This window comes from Lissotriton vulgaris, chromosome 3_1 (genome assembly GCF_964263255.1).
Source record: "Lissotriton vulgaris chromosome 3_1, aLisVul1.2, whole genome shotgun sequence".
Taxonomy (NCBI): domain Eukaryota; kingdom Metazoa; phylum Chordata; class Amphibia; order Caudata; family Salamandridae; genus Lissotriton; species Lissotriton vulgaris.
Window position 1 is genome coordinate 152,548,987 of NC_141689.1, and position 16,504 is coordinate 152,565,490.

General features: G+C 43.5%; 1 protein-coding gene across 3 annotated transcripts in view; it reads right to left on the reverse strand.

Annotated features, from left to right (window-relative positions):
• The window catches only part of LOC147726133 (phospholipid-transporting ATPase ID-like), a 795,656-nt gene that overhangs the window by 348,809 nt on the left and 430,343 nt on the right, over nt 1-16,504 (reverse strand). For all 3 annotated transcript variants that reach the window (XM_086960237.1, XM_086960240.1, XM_086960239.1), the window contains exon 3: nt 1,127-1,185. In XM_086960237.1, coding sequence (XP_086816363.1) covers nt 1,127-1,185 — 59 coding nt within the window. The remainder of the gene's footprint in view (nt 1-1,126; nt 1,186-16,504) is intronic.

Consider the following 16,504-nt stretch of genomic DNA (forward strand, 5'->3'; position numbering starts at 1 on the left):
TTTCTCAATTGCGGAATATGAACTCTCTGCACCTTGCAACCATTGTGACGCAAATCCTATAACTTTGTCCTCACCTTCCACTTTTTGAATTAAGACTGTTTCAAGCCCTACATTGCTGGCATCGGTAGACACAATAGTATTCCTATTAACATCAAAATGTCCCAATGTAGGTGAATGTACAAGTGATTTCTTGCTGTTATTGAATGCAGTCTCACATGCTGACCCCCATTCAAACTCTACCCCCTTCTTCAGTAAGGCTATCATAAGTTTCACCACATCCGGAAAGTTGGAAACAAATTTGGAGCAATATTCTGCTAGCCCCAAAAAGGACTTCAATTATTCCTTGTCACTAGGTTATGGGGCATCCTAAATGGCCTTCATTATAATTTTTTTCGGTCTTATACATTTTTCAGATATTTCATGGCCTCATGGTAACTCACCACCTGTCTTCGCAACTGCCATTTTTCTTTCTTCAGGGTTAAACCATGGTCACCAATCCTTTTAACACCTCATTCAATAACATATCATGATCCTCCTAAAACTTGCTTACCACCATGACGTCTTAGAAGCACAACACATTTTGCATACCCTTGAAAATGCAGTGCATTATTCTTTGAAAGACGGCTGAGGCTAACGCCAAGCCAAACAGCATCCTACAATAAAGATAAGCACCTGCAGGGGTCAGAAACGATGTGGCGGATCTTGATTCAGGATGCAAGTTTAACTGATGGTATGCCGCTGAAATGTCTAACACACTGAACATTTTTCCCCTCCCATCCCACTCTCGTCACCAAAATCTGTAGTACCCATCCATCCTCCTCTCAAAAATATGTAATGATCAGGTAAACAAATATGGGTTTCTTCAAAGTTCTTCTTTATTGATAAATGCATCTTCATATCTTCATAACCTCTAGCATAAAGACGCACAAACAGTATTTCCTAGATCATGGGTACAACTTCCATTCTAATGACATCACAAAGCCAAACTACCATCTTGCCCTCCAGTGCATTCCCATAGAAGTACAGGTAGGATGGAGGTAGGTTTTGCATATCAGCAAATCTCATTTATTTCCTTACAGGTCTCAAGCTGGCTCATAAAATGGAACAAAAAACACCAATATCTTACCGCATATTCAAATTTGGAGTTGAATTCCCTGTCATTGGCTCGCAAGATTCGCTCTTTCTCTGCAGAAGCAAGAAAATAAAGATTTTCAGACAAAGGCGGCAGAAGTATTTCATTGATGGACTTTCAAGCAGGAGAGTGTACATGGTAGATTGACGCAAAGAGTTTGCGCTCAAAGTCACATGGATCAAGGAACCATAGTTCAACATTACACTGCAGAGAGTAATATGGCCAAAGGCCTTGTGGAAAAAAGTGGCATGATGCAAGGTAGCGTAGTGCAAAACTTTATTGCTTATAGTCATATGTTTAGTCTTTTTCAGCTGTAAAGTAATATAGTTCAAAAGCATCATTTATAGTACTATGGCTCAAAGTATTAGGTTTAAAAGAAGTATGGTTCATTGTTTCATGTAATAAGGCTCATTGTAGTGTCATTTATAGTAGTTTGTTTCATAGTGAATAGGATTTTAAGTAAGAGAGAGCAACATAGCCTGGTTAACAGTAATATTGTTAGTAGTAGGTTAGTCTATAGTGGTATGATTTAAAGTTATATTGTTTATATTGATATTGTTTTAAAGCAGTAATGCCCAAAGAAGAATGACTTACAGATTCAAGGTAGTATTAATTATAGCAAAAAGCTCTAAGGGCAAGATGTATTACTACACTGGTTGCATAACTAGTCTCAATTTTCAACTAGTATTTTTATGATCAGTGTGGAATTTTGAAAATAGACCTATGTACTAATTAGTTAGTCCTGACAATTCCAAATCAGAGGTGGTCACTTTTTTTGCAATTCTTTTTTATTGAATATTCAGTGCATTTTACATTGCCACACAAGAGTAGAGGTACGATTACCATTAACCGGTCTCATCCTGATCAGACAAGCACTTGGTAACATTTATATTGCATTTATTTTGGTCATATCCAATTGGAATGGGTTACAATCTGACCCATCTCATCAATATTCTTTACATATGTCGCACATTGCAGCCTCTCTCATTGAACACAATCACAGGCATGGTAGCCTGCAAGAGTTAGCAGAAACCATGTCTTTGATTGAGTTTATATTAAGAAACCATTCTTTTTATGTATCCTTTTTCCTTAACCCCTTGTATGCTGGTGACGAACCCCAGCCGTCACGCTCTGCGGTGCTCGTGTGCTGATGACGGCTGGGATTTGTCACGGCCCCGCCCTGTTCGTTTGTTTACCACACAGCGGCGGAAACGAACAGCAGCAAAGGGGTTAAAGGAAACAGGACTGTGCTTTTAAACAATGTTTCCCTGACATTTGGCAGTGATCCTGTGTACCTCTGCCTACACTATCTGAAACTTTTTTTTTAACATTCACAATAGGGAAAGCATCAAAAGGTACAGCTTTCCTTCTGAGAATGGACTATCACCTCAAATTAGAGTTTGGTAAGATGTCAATGTTGTGCGACAGGAATTATAGTAACAAACTGTTAGAAATGGAACCTCTAGTTGGCAGACGTTTGCACCCTGTCCAAGTAGGGACCACCATTCTAGTCAGGGTAAGTCAGTCGAAAACCCTAAATTAACGTTGTCTCACCCTGGTAGCTTGACACAGAGCAGTCAGGGTTAACTAACGAAGCAATGTGTAAAGTATTTGTACAGCACTTAAGGTACAGTAACTCAATGAAAACACCACAAAAAGACTCCACACAGATTAGGAAAAATAGAGCATATTTATCTGAGTAAAACAAGACCAAAATGACAAAATCCCAATCAATTGAAGTTAAGTATACAGATCATAAACTTTATTTCGATTTAAAATCACAAATGTTTGTGGCATATAAATATATTAGGCCATCAGAACAATACATCATAATTGCAAACACAAAAAGCTTATAGAACATCGTAAAAAAGGCAATAATTTGTTAAAACAATAAATACGATATAACAGCTATAAAACATGCCCAGATAATACAGCCCAATCAGACACAAAAAAGTATTTTTACAGGAGCATCTGACCTATAGAAAGTGCGTCATGTTTGTTAAAAGGATAACGTGATCATAGTGAAAACGAGATCGGCCTGAGACTCTTTGCAGACCAACGAATGGACCAGACCCAGCCCAAAGATTTTGAAATTGCAATCACAGTTTGGTCTTCAAGTGATGTTTTGAGTATTCTGAAGGCCTCACTGCTAGACCTGGTGCCCAGACTGTCAAAGATAGGTATTAACCATCTACATCTAGGTTTAGTGTAAGCTGGGCAACAAAATAAGATGTGTTGAAGGGATTCAGACCAATATGGGCATAAGTGGCATTTACTCGAGTTTGTGTTGGGGTTACCCCACTTGGAAATAAAAACATTGGTCGGTAATGCACCCACCCTAAACTGATGGAATAATTTCCTATCTCGTACTACGGTGATTAGATCCCAATACATCTCATATTTGGGTTCATGTTTAATATCAAAGAAAATTCTGGACAGAGATGAACTTGAAAAAGCTGCTAGCCGTCGTGTGTTAATCATTTTCCAATAGGCTGCCTTATGCTCTAGTTTGCTTGGAAACGTACTACCTACTGGGTGGCTCCATAGGTCGCTCATTCCCAGGTCATAAAGTAGAATTTTGACTTGGCTAAACCACATGATATGCCTGCTAACATCTAGATCCCTAACTTCTAGTAGGGCCCTCGCATAGTGTGTAAGTTCAGGGGTCACCCAGAGTCTCCTCCAATATGCAACAGACTTAAAATGTGCCACATCCCGTATGGTGTTACATCCCACGTCCAAATACAAGGGCGCCAGTGGAGTGGATTGGGGAAGGCCAATTAATGATCTTAAGAATTTATTCTGGCCCACCACTAAAGAATCCAAGTTGGCATGACCTCATAGCTCAGCACCATGTAGGATTGAGGCACCAATTTTATTATTATAGATTTGAGCACAGGGGCTATGGGTATAGTGAAACAACTCCTATGCTCCTTAAGTAAAGCTCCTGAAAGTTGAGTATGTCTAGCATACAGGCAGTCTATTTGTGGCTTCCAGCTTAACTTTCTATCCAGAGTTACCCCCAAGTAGGAGAAAATCTCAGTTTGTTCCAGAGCCCCCTCCTTCATTCTAACCTCACCGATGACTTTAATGGAGTGTTGGAGGACCATGTATTTTGTTTTGTCGACATTAATAATAAGATCGTGGTCCACACAAAACTCCTCAAATCTTTTGAGCGCACGCTGGTGGCCCTGTCTCATTTTTGATAGAATGAGAGTGTCATCGGCGAACATTAGTAATGGGATCTTGGTCCCTGCAAAGGTTGGGGCATCCGTGGGGAAATCCTCATAGTATTTCAATACCCCGTTAATATACAGTGAGAAGAGGGTGGGTGCCAGGACACACCCTTGCCTAACCCCCCTCTCAACCGCAAACTTTTCAGTGATGCCACCCTCTGTGTCCCATCTGACCTGCGCGTAATTGGCCGAGTGCAATTTTACAACAAAAGCCAGGATTTCAAGTGGCATACCCCTTTAGGAGAGAGTGCCACAATTTAGGTCTCAGGACCAAGTCAAATGATGACTTCAGGTCCACGAAAGCAGCATAAATAGTACCTCTCCCCGGGGTAACAGTACGCCAATAAATAAGGATGAACCTTAACACCTGATCAATCGTACTGATGCACTGCCAAAACCCTGCCTGTAGATCAGACAGGATATGGTATTCCTCCATCCAAGCTTGCAATCTTCCAAGCACCACCCTAGCCGATACCTTTTGTATACAGTCAAACCCTAAATTAACGTTGTCTCACCCTCTGGTAGCTTGACACAGAGAAGTCATGGTTAACTAATGAAGCAATATGTATTTGTACAGCACTTAAGATACAGTAACTCAATGAAAACACCACAAAAAGACTCCACACAGATTAGGAAAAATAGAGCATATTTATCTGAGTAAAACAAGACCAAAATGACAAAATTCCAATCAATTGAAGTTAAGTATATGTTTTTAAAGAATAAATGCAAAAACAGTGCTTGAAGAAAATAGCGCTAAAGGTTGCACTAGACCAGGCTAAATCTGAAAATTCAAGCTGACCACAATGGAGCGCGGGCCGAATACAGTTCCAAATGGGTCCCACTGAAGTTTTACCTTCTCAAGTTGAGGTAAGAGTCCCGTTCACAAGGAAAGAGTTCGCCGGGAGCACAGTGAGCATCACCGGTAGTGGTCCGCGAGGCTCGTAGGACCGCCGGGCGGTATGGACAGAAGGGCTGGAGCCTCACAAGCCGCAATGCTGCTGTGCAAAGAGACTAACTTTTGCCCACTCACGCTGATCATTCGAGCGAGTACCACAGTTCTGCAGCGAACAAGCCTGTTTGCGAAGAGCCCAGAAGCTTGATTTATAGGGCCCAGTAGCTGTAAATGATGAAAGCAGCTTACAAACCCACTTCTGAGGCCCAGAGTTTGGAGGAGGCACCACAGGCAAGGGTAGGACTCCAGCAGAATTGTAAGAAGTCTTTTGTGTCCCTCAGACTTCAGAAAACAGAATGCACGCCAGAAAGCCCTTGGAGTCACTCTGGGTTCAGTCCTTGGTCTCAGCAGTGCAGAGATCAGCAGGCAGGAGGTCAGCTAAGCGAAGCAGATACGCAGTATCTCAGAACAGTCAGTCACAGCAAAGTGGCAATCCTTCAGCACAGCAGTTTTTACTCCAGGAGCGTTCTTTACAGGTCCAGTAGTGTACTGATTTGATATGGCCAGAGCCCTGGTACTCATAGCAAAAGTACCTTTGATGTAAGGGGTGACTTCAAAGAAACTCTTTGAAGTGCACAAGGATCCCTTTCAGCCAAGTCCTGTCTGCCAGGCTAATACTGTGGGTGCTGGGCGTAAATCAGTGCTTTGTGTGAGGATAGAACACAGCCTATTCAGATGTAATTATGAGTCGCCTCTTCCCCTTCCGGCCCAGTAAGGCTATCAGTATGCAGATGAATCTCCTGTCACACCCAACCCTTCCTGTGATGTGGCTATTTAGAGGGAATGCACAAAGTGTAGCTGTCACCCAGCCCAGACGTGCATTGGAGACAGGTTGCAAGGCACGCAGAACAGTAAGATCAGAGGCATGTCCACTTTCTAAAAGTAGCATTTCTAAAATGGTAATGTCAAATCCAACTTTACAATTAAAGAGGATTTATCACCAACATCCCAAAGATATTAAACGTGAAGCAGCGTAAAGGGTGTTTTAATGAATCCTCAAAGTTAGCCATGGAAGGAGTAGGCCTCACAGCAGTGAAAAAACAAATTTAGCTGTTTTTCACTGACAGAACATGTAAAACTTAAATGGACATGTCCTCCCCTATAATTACATAGAACCCTGTCCTCAGGGTCACTTAGGAACTACTTTAGTGGTGACATGTGTAATAAAAAGTGAGTTTAAGGTTTGGCAAGTGGTTTAAATGCCAAGTCGCGGTGGCCATAAACTGCACAGACAAGCCCTGCCAAGGCAGGCCAGAGACATGTTTGGAGAGGCTACTTGTGTGGTTGGCACAACCAGTGCTCTAGGCCCACTAGTAGCATTTAGATAACAAGGCCCTGGGTACATGGTGTACCATTTTGTAAGGGGCTTACAAGTAAACTAAATATGCCAATCAGGTATACACCTATTGCAACATATTTGGGGGAGAAGCACATGCACTTTAGCATTGATTAGAAATGGTAAAGTGCTCAAAGTCCTATGGCCAGCAAAAAGATGCAGCAAAACCTGGAGGTAAGCAGGTGAAAAGTTGGGGAGGTAGACCACCCTGGGGATGACACCCACAACACGGCCCTTCCAAATACCGAATCGGTATCCGGTGGCAATCACATTTTAGAAGTCAGTAAATCTTTACTGACTCCTACAATGGGATTCGCACATTGGAAAATCAATTTGTGAGATCAGAAGCTCCAATTCGATGTGTTTGTGTTAATATGGGAAAAGTCAGTGCCAATATGAGAAACAACACAATAATATATGTGAACTGAATCGCGTCTTTATTAATTAATTTGCCCGTCGTGAACTCCACATCAACCCGCCTCGCAAATACGTAGTTAGGCAAGCACTGAGTCGTATGCTGAGGTTACTGATTAAAGGGTCACAGGTGGGGTGGCACGTAGCCCACCAATAGGTGCAGTGACACTACAATGTTCAAGGGAAAATGGCCCTAATAAAAGCGCACATGGCCGGAGGGGGTACGCACATGCCTAAGACACCATAAAGTCAGATGCCACATAAGTTAGGAACATATAGCCAATCAGAACACAGCACTCACAGCACAAGCCGTGATCATGTGCTCCCCATGCCAGACATCTGGGCAGGTTACCCACTGACCATATTGTGTCCAAGCAAGGTTGAGACCCACCTCTATTATCCATGAAACAATTATTTTATGACTCCAAAGTGTAACTTACATTGCTTACCATAAAAGGACCACCAGAACCATGTATGGCATACAATGAACTGTATATAAGAACATCTCAGATCGATTGTAAACTGTGTCAGTCCTAAAACTCTATGCCTGTAACTGATCTCCCGGCCTCAATGTTTACCTAAATGAACAGTTCCTCTTTGGCCAAACGCCTCTTGTCTCTTGTTTTTCAAACGTAGTTCATGTTCAAGCAACATTTAAGCCTGGAAAAATGATTATACATTTGGCCCAAAGTGATATATTTTAATGTGGGATGGCTCCCTTCCTTTTTAACCTTTACACCAATGGCCTTGAGTTAGCCATGTTGGAAGGCAGCCAGGACCTACCAACAATTGACCATCGCCCCATTCCCGCACTACTGTATGCGGACGATTTGGTGATCATGGCAAGAACCCCAAACCAGCTGCAGCATCTTCTTAATAATTACTGTAATTTTATGTCATCTCTGGACCGGATGGTCAACATTAAAAAGACCTTCGTAATGCACATTGGTAAGCAAGTAAAGAAGCCTAAACTGATCTTTATCACTAAAGATAAGTTGGAAAGTACTAATACGTACCCTTATCTAGGTATTTTATTTGACAACAAAATGTCCTGGAAGCAGGCCAGATGCAGTAGGAAATTAATGTTTCTACGCGCAACAACTGCCCTGGTTACTTTTGCACTTAAACTTGGAAAGCCTCCTCCCATAGAACTTTTGAAAATATACTATGCCAAATGCCACAGTGTGGCAGTCTATGGCGCGGGGGTGTGGGGCTACTCTGCCGCAGAAGCTCTTCAGGTGGTAGAGAATGGTTTTATTAGGTACATGCTGGCAACCCCAAAAGGCTCTCCAATCTACAGTAGCCATATTGAGCTGGGTATGGATTACATCACGGATAATATGAAAATCCAGCCCATTCTCTTATGGCACTGAGTTTGGACCACGGAGCAGTGTAATTTGATCCGCTCACTCATTATGGACTGCCTGGGCCTGGCCAACTGGACAAAAATCCCCTTTTTTAAGGATATAAACATGACCATGTATTTCTTTGAGCCCTCAACCTTGTTAAGCATTTCAAGGAAAAACCTAAAAATGTTTATCACATATGAGGGAGCTCCGCATATCCAAAGAAATTACCAAGATTTCCAATATCCAGATCCTAAGTGCTCAATCTGCCTTAGGCATTCAACCCTACTTGGAATATCATCTAAATGCATATGAAAAATATTTGTTGACCCGGTTTCGTTTTAATACTTTCTTTCGTATTGTTTCTTTTCCGAAAAAAAGCAAGATTGGTCAAAATCTATTACTAAGTGCCCATGTGATGATATTTTGGAACAATCCACAATCCATGTTACGCTATTTTGAAGACTTTATGAATTACCTCGAAAGCGTTGGATTATCCCTTTATTGTCGTCTATGGGTTTGAGATCCTGTTGTCCCGCTTTTCTTGCTCTACAATACTTAGACTCTGAATTTATTGCCAAATGCGTAGCTGGTTTTCTTAAAACATGTATAAAATATCGGTGTAAATATGACTAAATTGTTTTTTAATGCACTCGCACTTTACCAACAGTCTGCATAATAACCCCGTATGATTTTAACCTTATAATGTATCTCTAATCTATGAAAACTCTGTATTTTGGTACAACCCTTTCCGCCGTCCAATTTTTATATATTGTTTGTTTTAATGTACTTTTTATGCTTCCTAAAAAATTACGGAAACCGAATAAAAGATATATGACTGACTGACTAATGTGGGATTGTTTAGAGTAATGTAGCTTTAAATAATAACATTGATGGAGTATGGTTGAATGCTGCTTGTAATAAAGTGATATGATTCAAAGTTGTATAATTCAAAGTGGAGAATGTGTAAGATTTGTGACTCTCCAGAGTAAAAAAAGTAGCCAAATCTGGAAGAATAATCTCACAAAATCAGGAATACTGTTTTAAACAAAAATCAAAATCCTTATATTACTACACTGGAAGAGATATGTTTTATTTAAAAAGTGCTCCATAATGAGCAGAATAAATGCTGAAAGAGTCAAATTTGCTGAAATATTCAGTGTAGTGGACCTCTTCTCATTGCATTACATTCTACATTGATTAAGTGTTACATTACATGCATCTTTCCTTTTGCAAGTTAACGTTAACCAAAAAAATGCATTATGATAAGCAGTTAATTAAACGATGCTACTTATATGCAGTTCAAGGCCAGCCCTGTTGATTACAAAATAATTGTCTGTGTGTTTTAGGTTGTATGTCCAATATCAAACCTTGCTCCATTGATAAACAAAGCAGAAGATTAAGGTGTGTTTTTGAAATGTCTGTCAGTCTAAATGCCTAACAAGAGGTTATTCATATTTCCAAGGACCGCCTATCGGTGCAATATATCCAGGACATTCTTTTTATTGGTGTTTGCATTTCGTTTTGTATTTAGTTTTAGACATATTTATGGTGAGAAAACAAATGGCACTGATCTGTGTGTGAGTGAGAGGCAAAGGAGGAAGAGGGATCGATGTGAACAAATATACAGCCTGATTTAAATCATGGCGGACAGGTTACTCTGTCACACCGGTGATGGATATCCCGTTCGCCGAAATATTAAAAATATAAAGCCATTGGGAAATAACGGGATTTATATTTCCAAGGACCGCCTATCGGTGTAATATATCCAGGACATTCTTTTTAGTGGTGTTTTGTATTTAGTTTTAGACATATTTATTTTCTTCCTTTTTTGTCGACAGGCAGCACAAGCACTTTACTGCTTATTTAACAAGCATTGGCAATACCAATAGATCTGGCTTATGGTGCATTTTCATCCAGTAGTGCATTTAGGCACTCCATAACTCATCATATATGCACTTTTCACTTACCCTAGCAATCAAGAACCATTAATCCACTGACTCATTTGCAATTACCACTCATCCATTCACTATCAAACACACACAAAAAGTCAACAAGAACATGCAAGATGAATTAAACAAATAAAAGTAGAAAAAAGAAAATATTAGGGAGCCTAGACATGGCGAGCATATGCATGCAATAAAAAATACACAAAAATGTAAACATAGTAAGAGTAGCTATCTTGTCATGGTATTGCACACAGTATGTACACAGTGCGAAAATAACCCACCCTGGGCAGGCTTTAGCATATGCTTTTCACGATAAACATTTTAGCCCCACTGTATTTGTCATAACTTTTCATAATAAACATATCAGACATAGCTTTTACCAAAGAAACTATCGGGCGCATATCCATTTTCATTGCCTTGTCACCATAACCAATTCAGTAATACAATTACCCATATGTAAACAATTACAGTTGAAAAACAGTAAACAAAGTTTACAAGGACTAGCACAAGGTAATTAGTCTACCCCCAGGGTTTGTCAAAGTGTGTAGTCAACATCAAACCCCTTTACAGTCATGTGTTACATTCCACGTAAAAAATAGACCCTGCCTACAGGTTTCAGTACAGTGTAATAGCAAGCCACAGTAAAAAGCCAACTGCATTCAATATATGTTTAACATACGTTTTACGCTATGCTTTTCACAATGAATCATGCCTTCTGCCTTTGTCGTAACATTTCATATTAAACAGCTCACTATAGCCATCTCAGGCCTACTACATGTCGTTTAATCCTTCCTACAAGGTAAAAAGTGCAATACGAGCATCTTTTTTCAGAGGACACGCACATCTTCTGCATCACCCCAAGCTTGTATAGTGGAAGATCAACATGAGAGGGGGGAGCCTAAGCTCTTTTTCTTTAAAGAAGTACCTAAAAAACTTGTTTACAGAGCGCATGCTTGTCTGATACCACAAACGAGTCACCTCAAGAGTTTGAGAGTGTACATACCTGCACACCTGCAAACCTAGCTGGGGCTGAACTGTGCTTTCGGCTGCCTGAGCAGACCAGGGGCAGCAGCTGCCTCTCTCATTAAAGTACTTGTCAAATGGCAAAAGAAGGCAGCAGCAGGCCTTAGAGTGCCGCACCTCAGTCCCAGTTCCAGGAGTGTATCAACTAAATGTGCAACCAACTCCTGCGTCAGCTGCTGAGTGACGTCACTGTGTTTCCAGATCATATAATGTTTCTATATACTGATGGGGGCGTGACGTCACTGTGTTTCCAGATCATATCATGTTTCTATATACTGATGGGGGGATGTGCGGGGGGATCCGCAGTTTCCAGTGTAGAGAGTAAGGAAAGGAGCTAACCAGACACCCATGGAGCTCCATGCTAGCAGTGATTCACCCTGGCCATCTGTGCAGTGCAGGCCGAGGCATGCCTTATTGACTGGAAGGTTTCCAAATTGTAACAGTTTATCAGACGCGTAGGAAAAGCTTTGACGTGTGTTTGCTGTTTGAAGGCACTTTGTGTCGCACTCTGTCCTGTTTAGAAAGTAATCTTGGTGAGAAAACAAATGGCACTGACCTGAGACCCCAACACTTGGGAATAGGCGAGTGAGAGGCAGAGGAGGAAGAGGGATCGATGTGAACAAATATACAGCCTGATTTAAATCATGGCGGACAGGTTACTCTGTCACAATGGTGATGGATATCCCGTTCGCCGAAATATAAAAATATAAAACTATTAGGAAATAACGGGATTTATATTTCGACGGATAGGACATCTGTCCACTGTGACGGAGCTTCACATCTGCGGAGAACTAAATCAGGCCCGTAAACAAATATGTAAGGTCAGGACGGTCTTCAAAGGTAGGTGGTCATGTTTCCTCCACTGAGAGGTCTCCAACTGGAGCAGGGACACGAAAGAACACAGGCTAACAGTAAATAACAACAACATGAAAACAAGCATTTACAATGCAACGGTCTCGCCTTCGGCAAAGTTAGAGCTATTGGCATTGTAAATTGAAATGTGTTGGTTTTGAAAACAGATAAATAAATGGCATTGTCATTTACAATCCCAATAGCTTAATCTCTTGCAAATACGAGGCCTATTGCATTTGCACCACACCCACACACAGAGAGCCACACAGAGCCACACACACACACACAGAGCCACACACTCACAGAGCCACACACACACACAGAGCCACACACACACCCTCACCCCGGGGACTCTCCTTATTTACAAATGGGTCATTCGCGGCCCCCATAAACTCCCAGAGCTCACCCGTTGCTTCCCTCAGTCCAGGTCAGGCGGTGCGCTGACGTCCATTAACCTCACATTTGGGCCATTGTATTCATCACATCAGTTTGTGGCAAGTCAGCGGGTGGGCAATTATCCGCCAGCAGAAATTCAAGGGAGCATTATCAGATAAGAGTGTAGGACTATTAAGTCTGCATTGCCAAATAAGAAGATCTGCAGCAAAATAATGACCTCCACAACCATGCCGCCTATCCCATAGTTATTTGTTATTTTCTCGTTTACTTAATAAAAATATATATATAAATAAATGTGTGTGTGCCCCTAGCTCCCGCCGGACCAGGTTAAAAAGCGATGGTGGTGAAGTTTGTTTTTGAACCAGGGAGGCAAAGAGGGCGGCTCCACTGACACAGCGCGTCCCATTCCTGCAACGCGGGGGCATCACCGGTGTATGGAGCAAAGGAGTTAAGGTGAGCGTGGCCACAGCAGGCGAGTGCACCCGTTTTTCTAGTTGCTGTACTGGCCGGGATTTTCAGTGCGGGACAGAAGCAAGAGCAAAACAGAGAGAAGCTGCTGTGTAAGTTACGCTTCAGTGACGCCATCTTTGCCCCAGTATTGGAACTTTCATAGATTCCCATGCTTTGTATCATTCCCCGTCGTCAGACTGGGAGTCTCGGTAATAAAAAATATCATAGTAGTAGGTACGAAAGAGAAAGGAAAGGCCTAGGCCTCATTCCCTTTTGTAACATATCAGCCTCTTTTTGTAAAAGAGACCAAACTCTAGGCGTCAGCCAATCAGAAGAGCCTCACCCTTAGAACCTTCCTGAAGGAACCTCAGAGCCTCAGATTTTCTACCGCACGTTGTGCTAGGGAGTCTCCATTGAGCTCTGCTCTATTTCTACTCTTTTGAACTCATTTATATAGATATTTCTTCAGATTTTTCTTCAGATTCTTCAGGAAATACCTTTCTTCATCAAAATGGCTGAAGTTGAAAAGAAAAAAGCCCTTTTTAAACCCTGTTCCACCTGTGGTAAGAAGAGGCTGTTTGTGGAAGACAAACACAAGGATTGCATTTACTGCCTGTATCCTGATCACAAGGCAGAGGACTGTCGAATTTGCCGCACTCTCTCCACCAAGACCTTGAGAGATCGTGCTGGAAGGCTTCTGACATGGTTGCAGAGGCAGAAGGAGAGGAAACATGGAGTTTCCAGTGATGAGGAGGAATCAGTGTCCTGCGCTTCTTCTAAGAGGTCAGTGAAAAGGGGTAGAGGTTCCCCTTCTTCCTCTACTGGGCGCCCCTCTAAGGCTTCAAGGAAGACCCCCAGTGAGTCTGATGGCCGGGGTTCAGGAGGTTCCCCCCACCGCAGTGGGTCGGGCAAGACTGAATTGGTTACGCCTCCTAAGGGTGAGAAGACAGACCCAGCCTTCAAGAAACCCTCTTCACATTCTTCTGAGAGGAGTTCCAAGTCCTCTACGACGAAGACATCGTCGACGGTGGCTCCGTCGACGACGAAAATGAAGCCCAAGATCCAATTGGTTCCCTCGACGGGCTCGTCGACGGGAGCGTCGACGGCTAAGGCGCCGTCGTCGTCGAAGAAGACCTCGACGACTGCAGCGTCGACGGACAGTATGCCGACGACATCGTCGACGAAGGTGAAGACGTCGTCGACGAAGAAGCCGTCGACGGTGGTGGCGACGACGGCGATACCGACGACGACGTCGTCGACGACGGTCATGTCGTCGACGAGTGCTTCAACAACGACAACGATTTCAACATCGACGGCGAGCTCGTCGACGGTGGCGTCGACGACGACTTCCTCCATTCCTATCTCGTCGACGAGGATTTCACCGGCGTCGACGGAGCAGCCTACAATATTGGCTGCAGAGAGGAGGGTGACGATTTCTCTTACGAGGATCACGCCTGAAATGGCGTCCCCAAGGAGAGTGCCATCATTACCTCCCACACTGTTGCTAGACCAGGAGGACTCTGAGGGAGACGGTCAGGATGGCTTTGATTATGCGAATAGCCCTTCGCAACTACTCATTAAAAGTCAAGAAACTGACTCGGAGGAAGCATATGAACAGGGTGGCGGTTACTACCCACAAACTGATGAGCCAAGGGAATATGAATCACAGGGCATGGTGTCAGTCCCGACATCCTTCCTACATGACCTGCATAAGATGTTGCATGACTATAAATCCAAGGCTGAGCGCCCAGCTCCGAGAAGATCTATTCCATCAACTCCAGTTCGGGGCCACTCTTCAATTGTCCCACCTATGCACCCGGTGCAGTCTCCTCCTCAACCACAGCGGCCACTGCCCCAGACTCCTTCTGATCCAGCAGATGATCCGGATAGGGATCAGGATAATGACACAGATGTGTCTTCCGATAATCGTCCGGACTCAGATCAGGATGGAGATGAATACCATGATTACGTCCACCCGGATCAAGCATCGCCACACCAGGACCTAGGCGATTCTCCTCCTGCTGACATCGGTAGTTTTCACCAACTGATGGAACGGGCAGCCGGCCGATTTAAGTTGGTCTTGCCTGCGCAAACAACGGATTGTTTCTTGTATGACTTTAAAGACACTCACCGTAAGTCTACGAGGTACATTCCGATTGTGGACCATATATGGGAGGAGGGGTTAAAGACCATGAAAAACCCAGCCACGGTAATCCCTGTGCTACCGCGCCTTGACAAGAAGTATAAAGCGCCGGAGGATGGACCGGCTGCCCTGACAGGTCACCCTAGGCCGGACTCTGTAATCTCACAGGCGGCGCAAAGGAAGTCACGGAACCCTTCAGCACCCTTAACGGCCCCTCCTGATAAGGATGGACGTCGGTTGGACAGCACAGGCAAGAGATTTTCATCCATCGCTAGCCTTCTGGTTCGCGCAGCCAATGCTTTGGCGATACTGGGACGTTATGATCGCCAGTTGTGGTGCGATATAGCTCCTTATTTGGATCAACTTCCTCCAGAATCGGGACTGGAAGCCAAGAAGACCTTGCAAGAAGGTGGAGCGGTCTCCATGGAGATCATAGATTGTGCCATGGACATTGCCACTACGTCCTTCAGAGCTTTGGCAGGAGCGGCAGTGTTAAGGCGCCAGGGGTGGCTAAAAGCGACGTGGTTTAGACCAGAGATCCAAAATAAGGTCCTGGATCTTCCTTTTGATGGCGAGGCACTCTTCGGCAAACTAATCGACGACACCCTTCAGGAGATAAAAAAGGACACAGAGACGGCTAGATCGTTGGGAACGCTCCAGTACCGCAAAACTCCTTTTAGGGGCACGAGAGGCAGAGGTGGCACTTACAGGGGCGCATATCAACAACAGCGCTACTCTTCGACCAGCTCTGGATACCAACCAAATCGCCAATCCTACCAGCAGAGACAGGGCCAGTCCTCTGGTTATACACGGCCATACAATAAGGGCAAGCAGGCTGCCCGTGGACGGGACTCATCTAAACGCCAATAGCGGCCTCCTGGCTCTGCCTACTGTTCCCTCCTCCAAGAGATCATCAGTTGGAGGCAGGGTGTCAAAATTCCTTCTGAATTGGTCCCAAATTACATCGGACCGTTGGGTGCTCAACATAATCAAGCGAGGACATACTTTAGAGTTTACGGAAGTCCCTCCACCCAGACCCCCATCAGCCATACCATCGCGTCATCTTCATCTCCTACGACTAGAGGTTCAACAGATGCTCCGCAAGGGAGCGGTAGAACCGGTCCCCTCCAGTCAACGGGGCCAGGGCTTCTACTCCAGGTTCTTCCTGGTGAGGAAAACGCGAGACAAATGGCGTCCCATCCTCGACCTCAGGGAGCTAAATGCCTATCTCATCTCCCTATCCTTCAGGATGGTATGAAGTTACGCTTCAGTGAC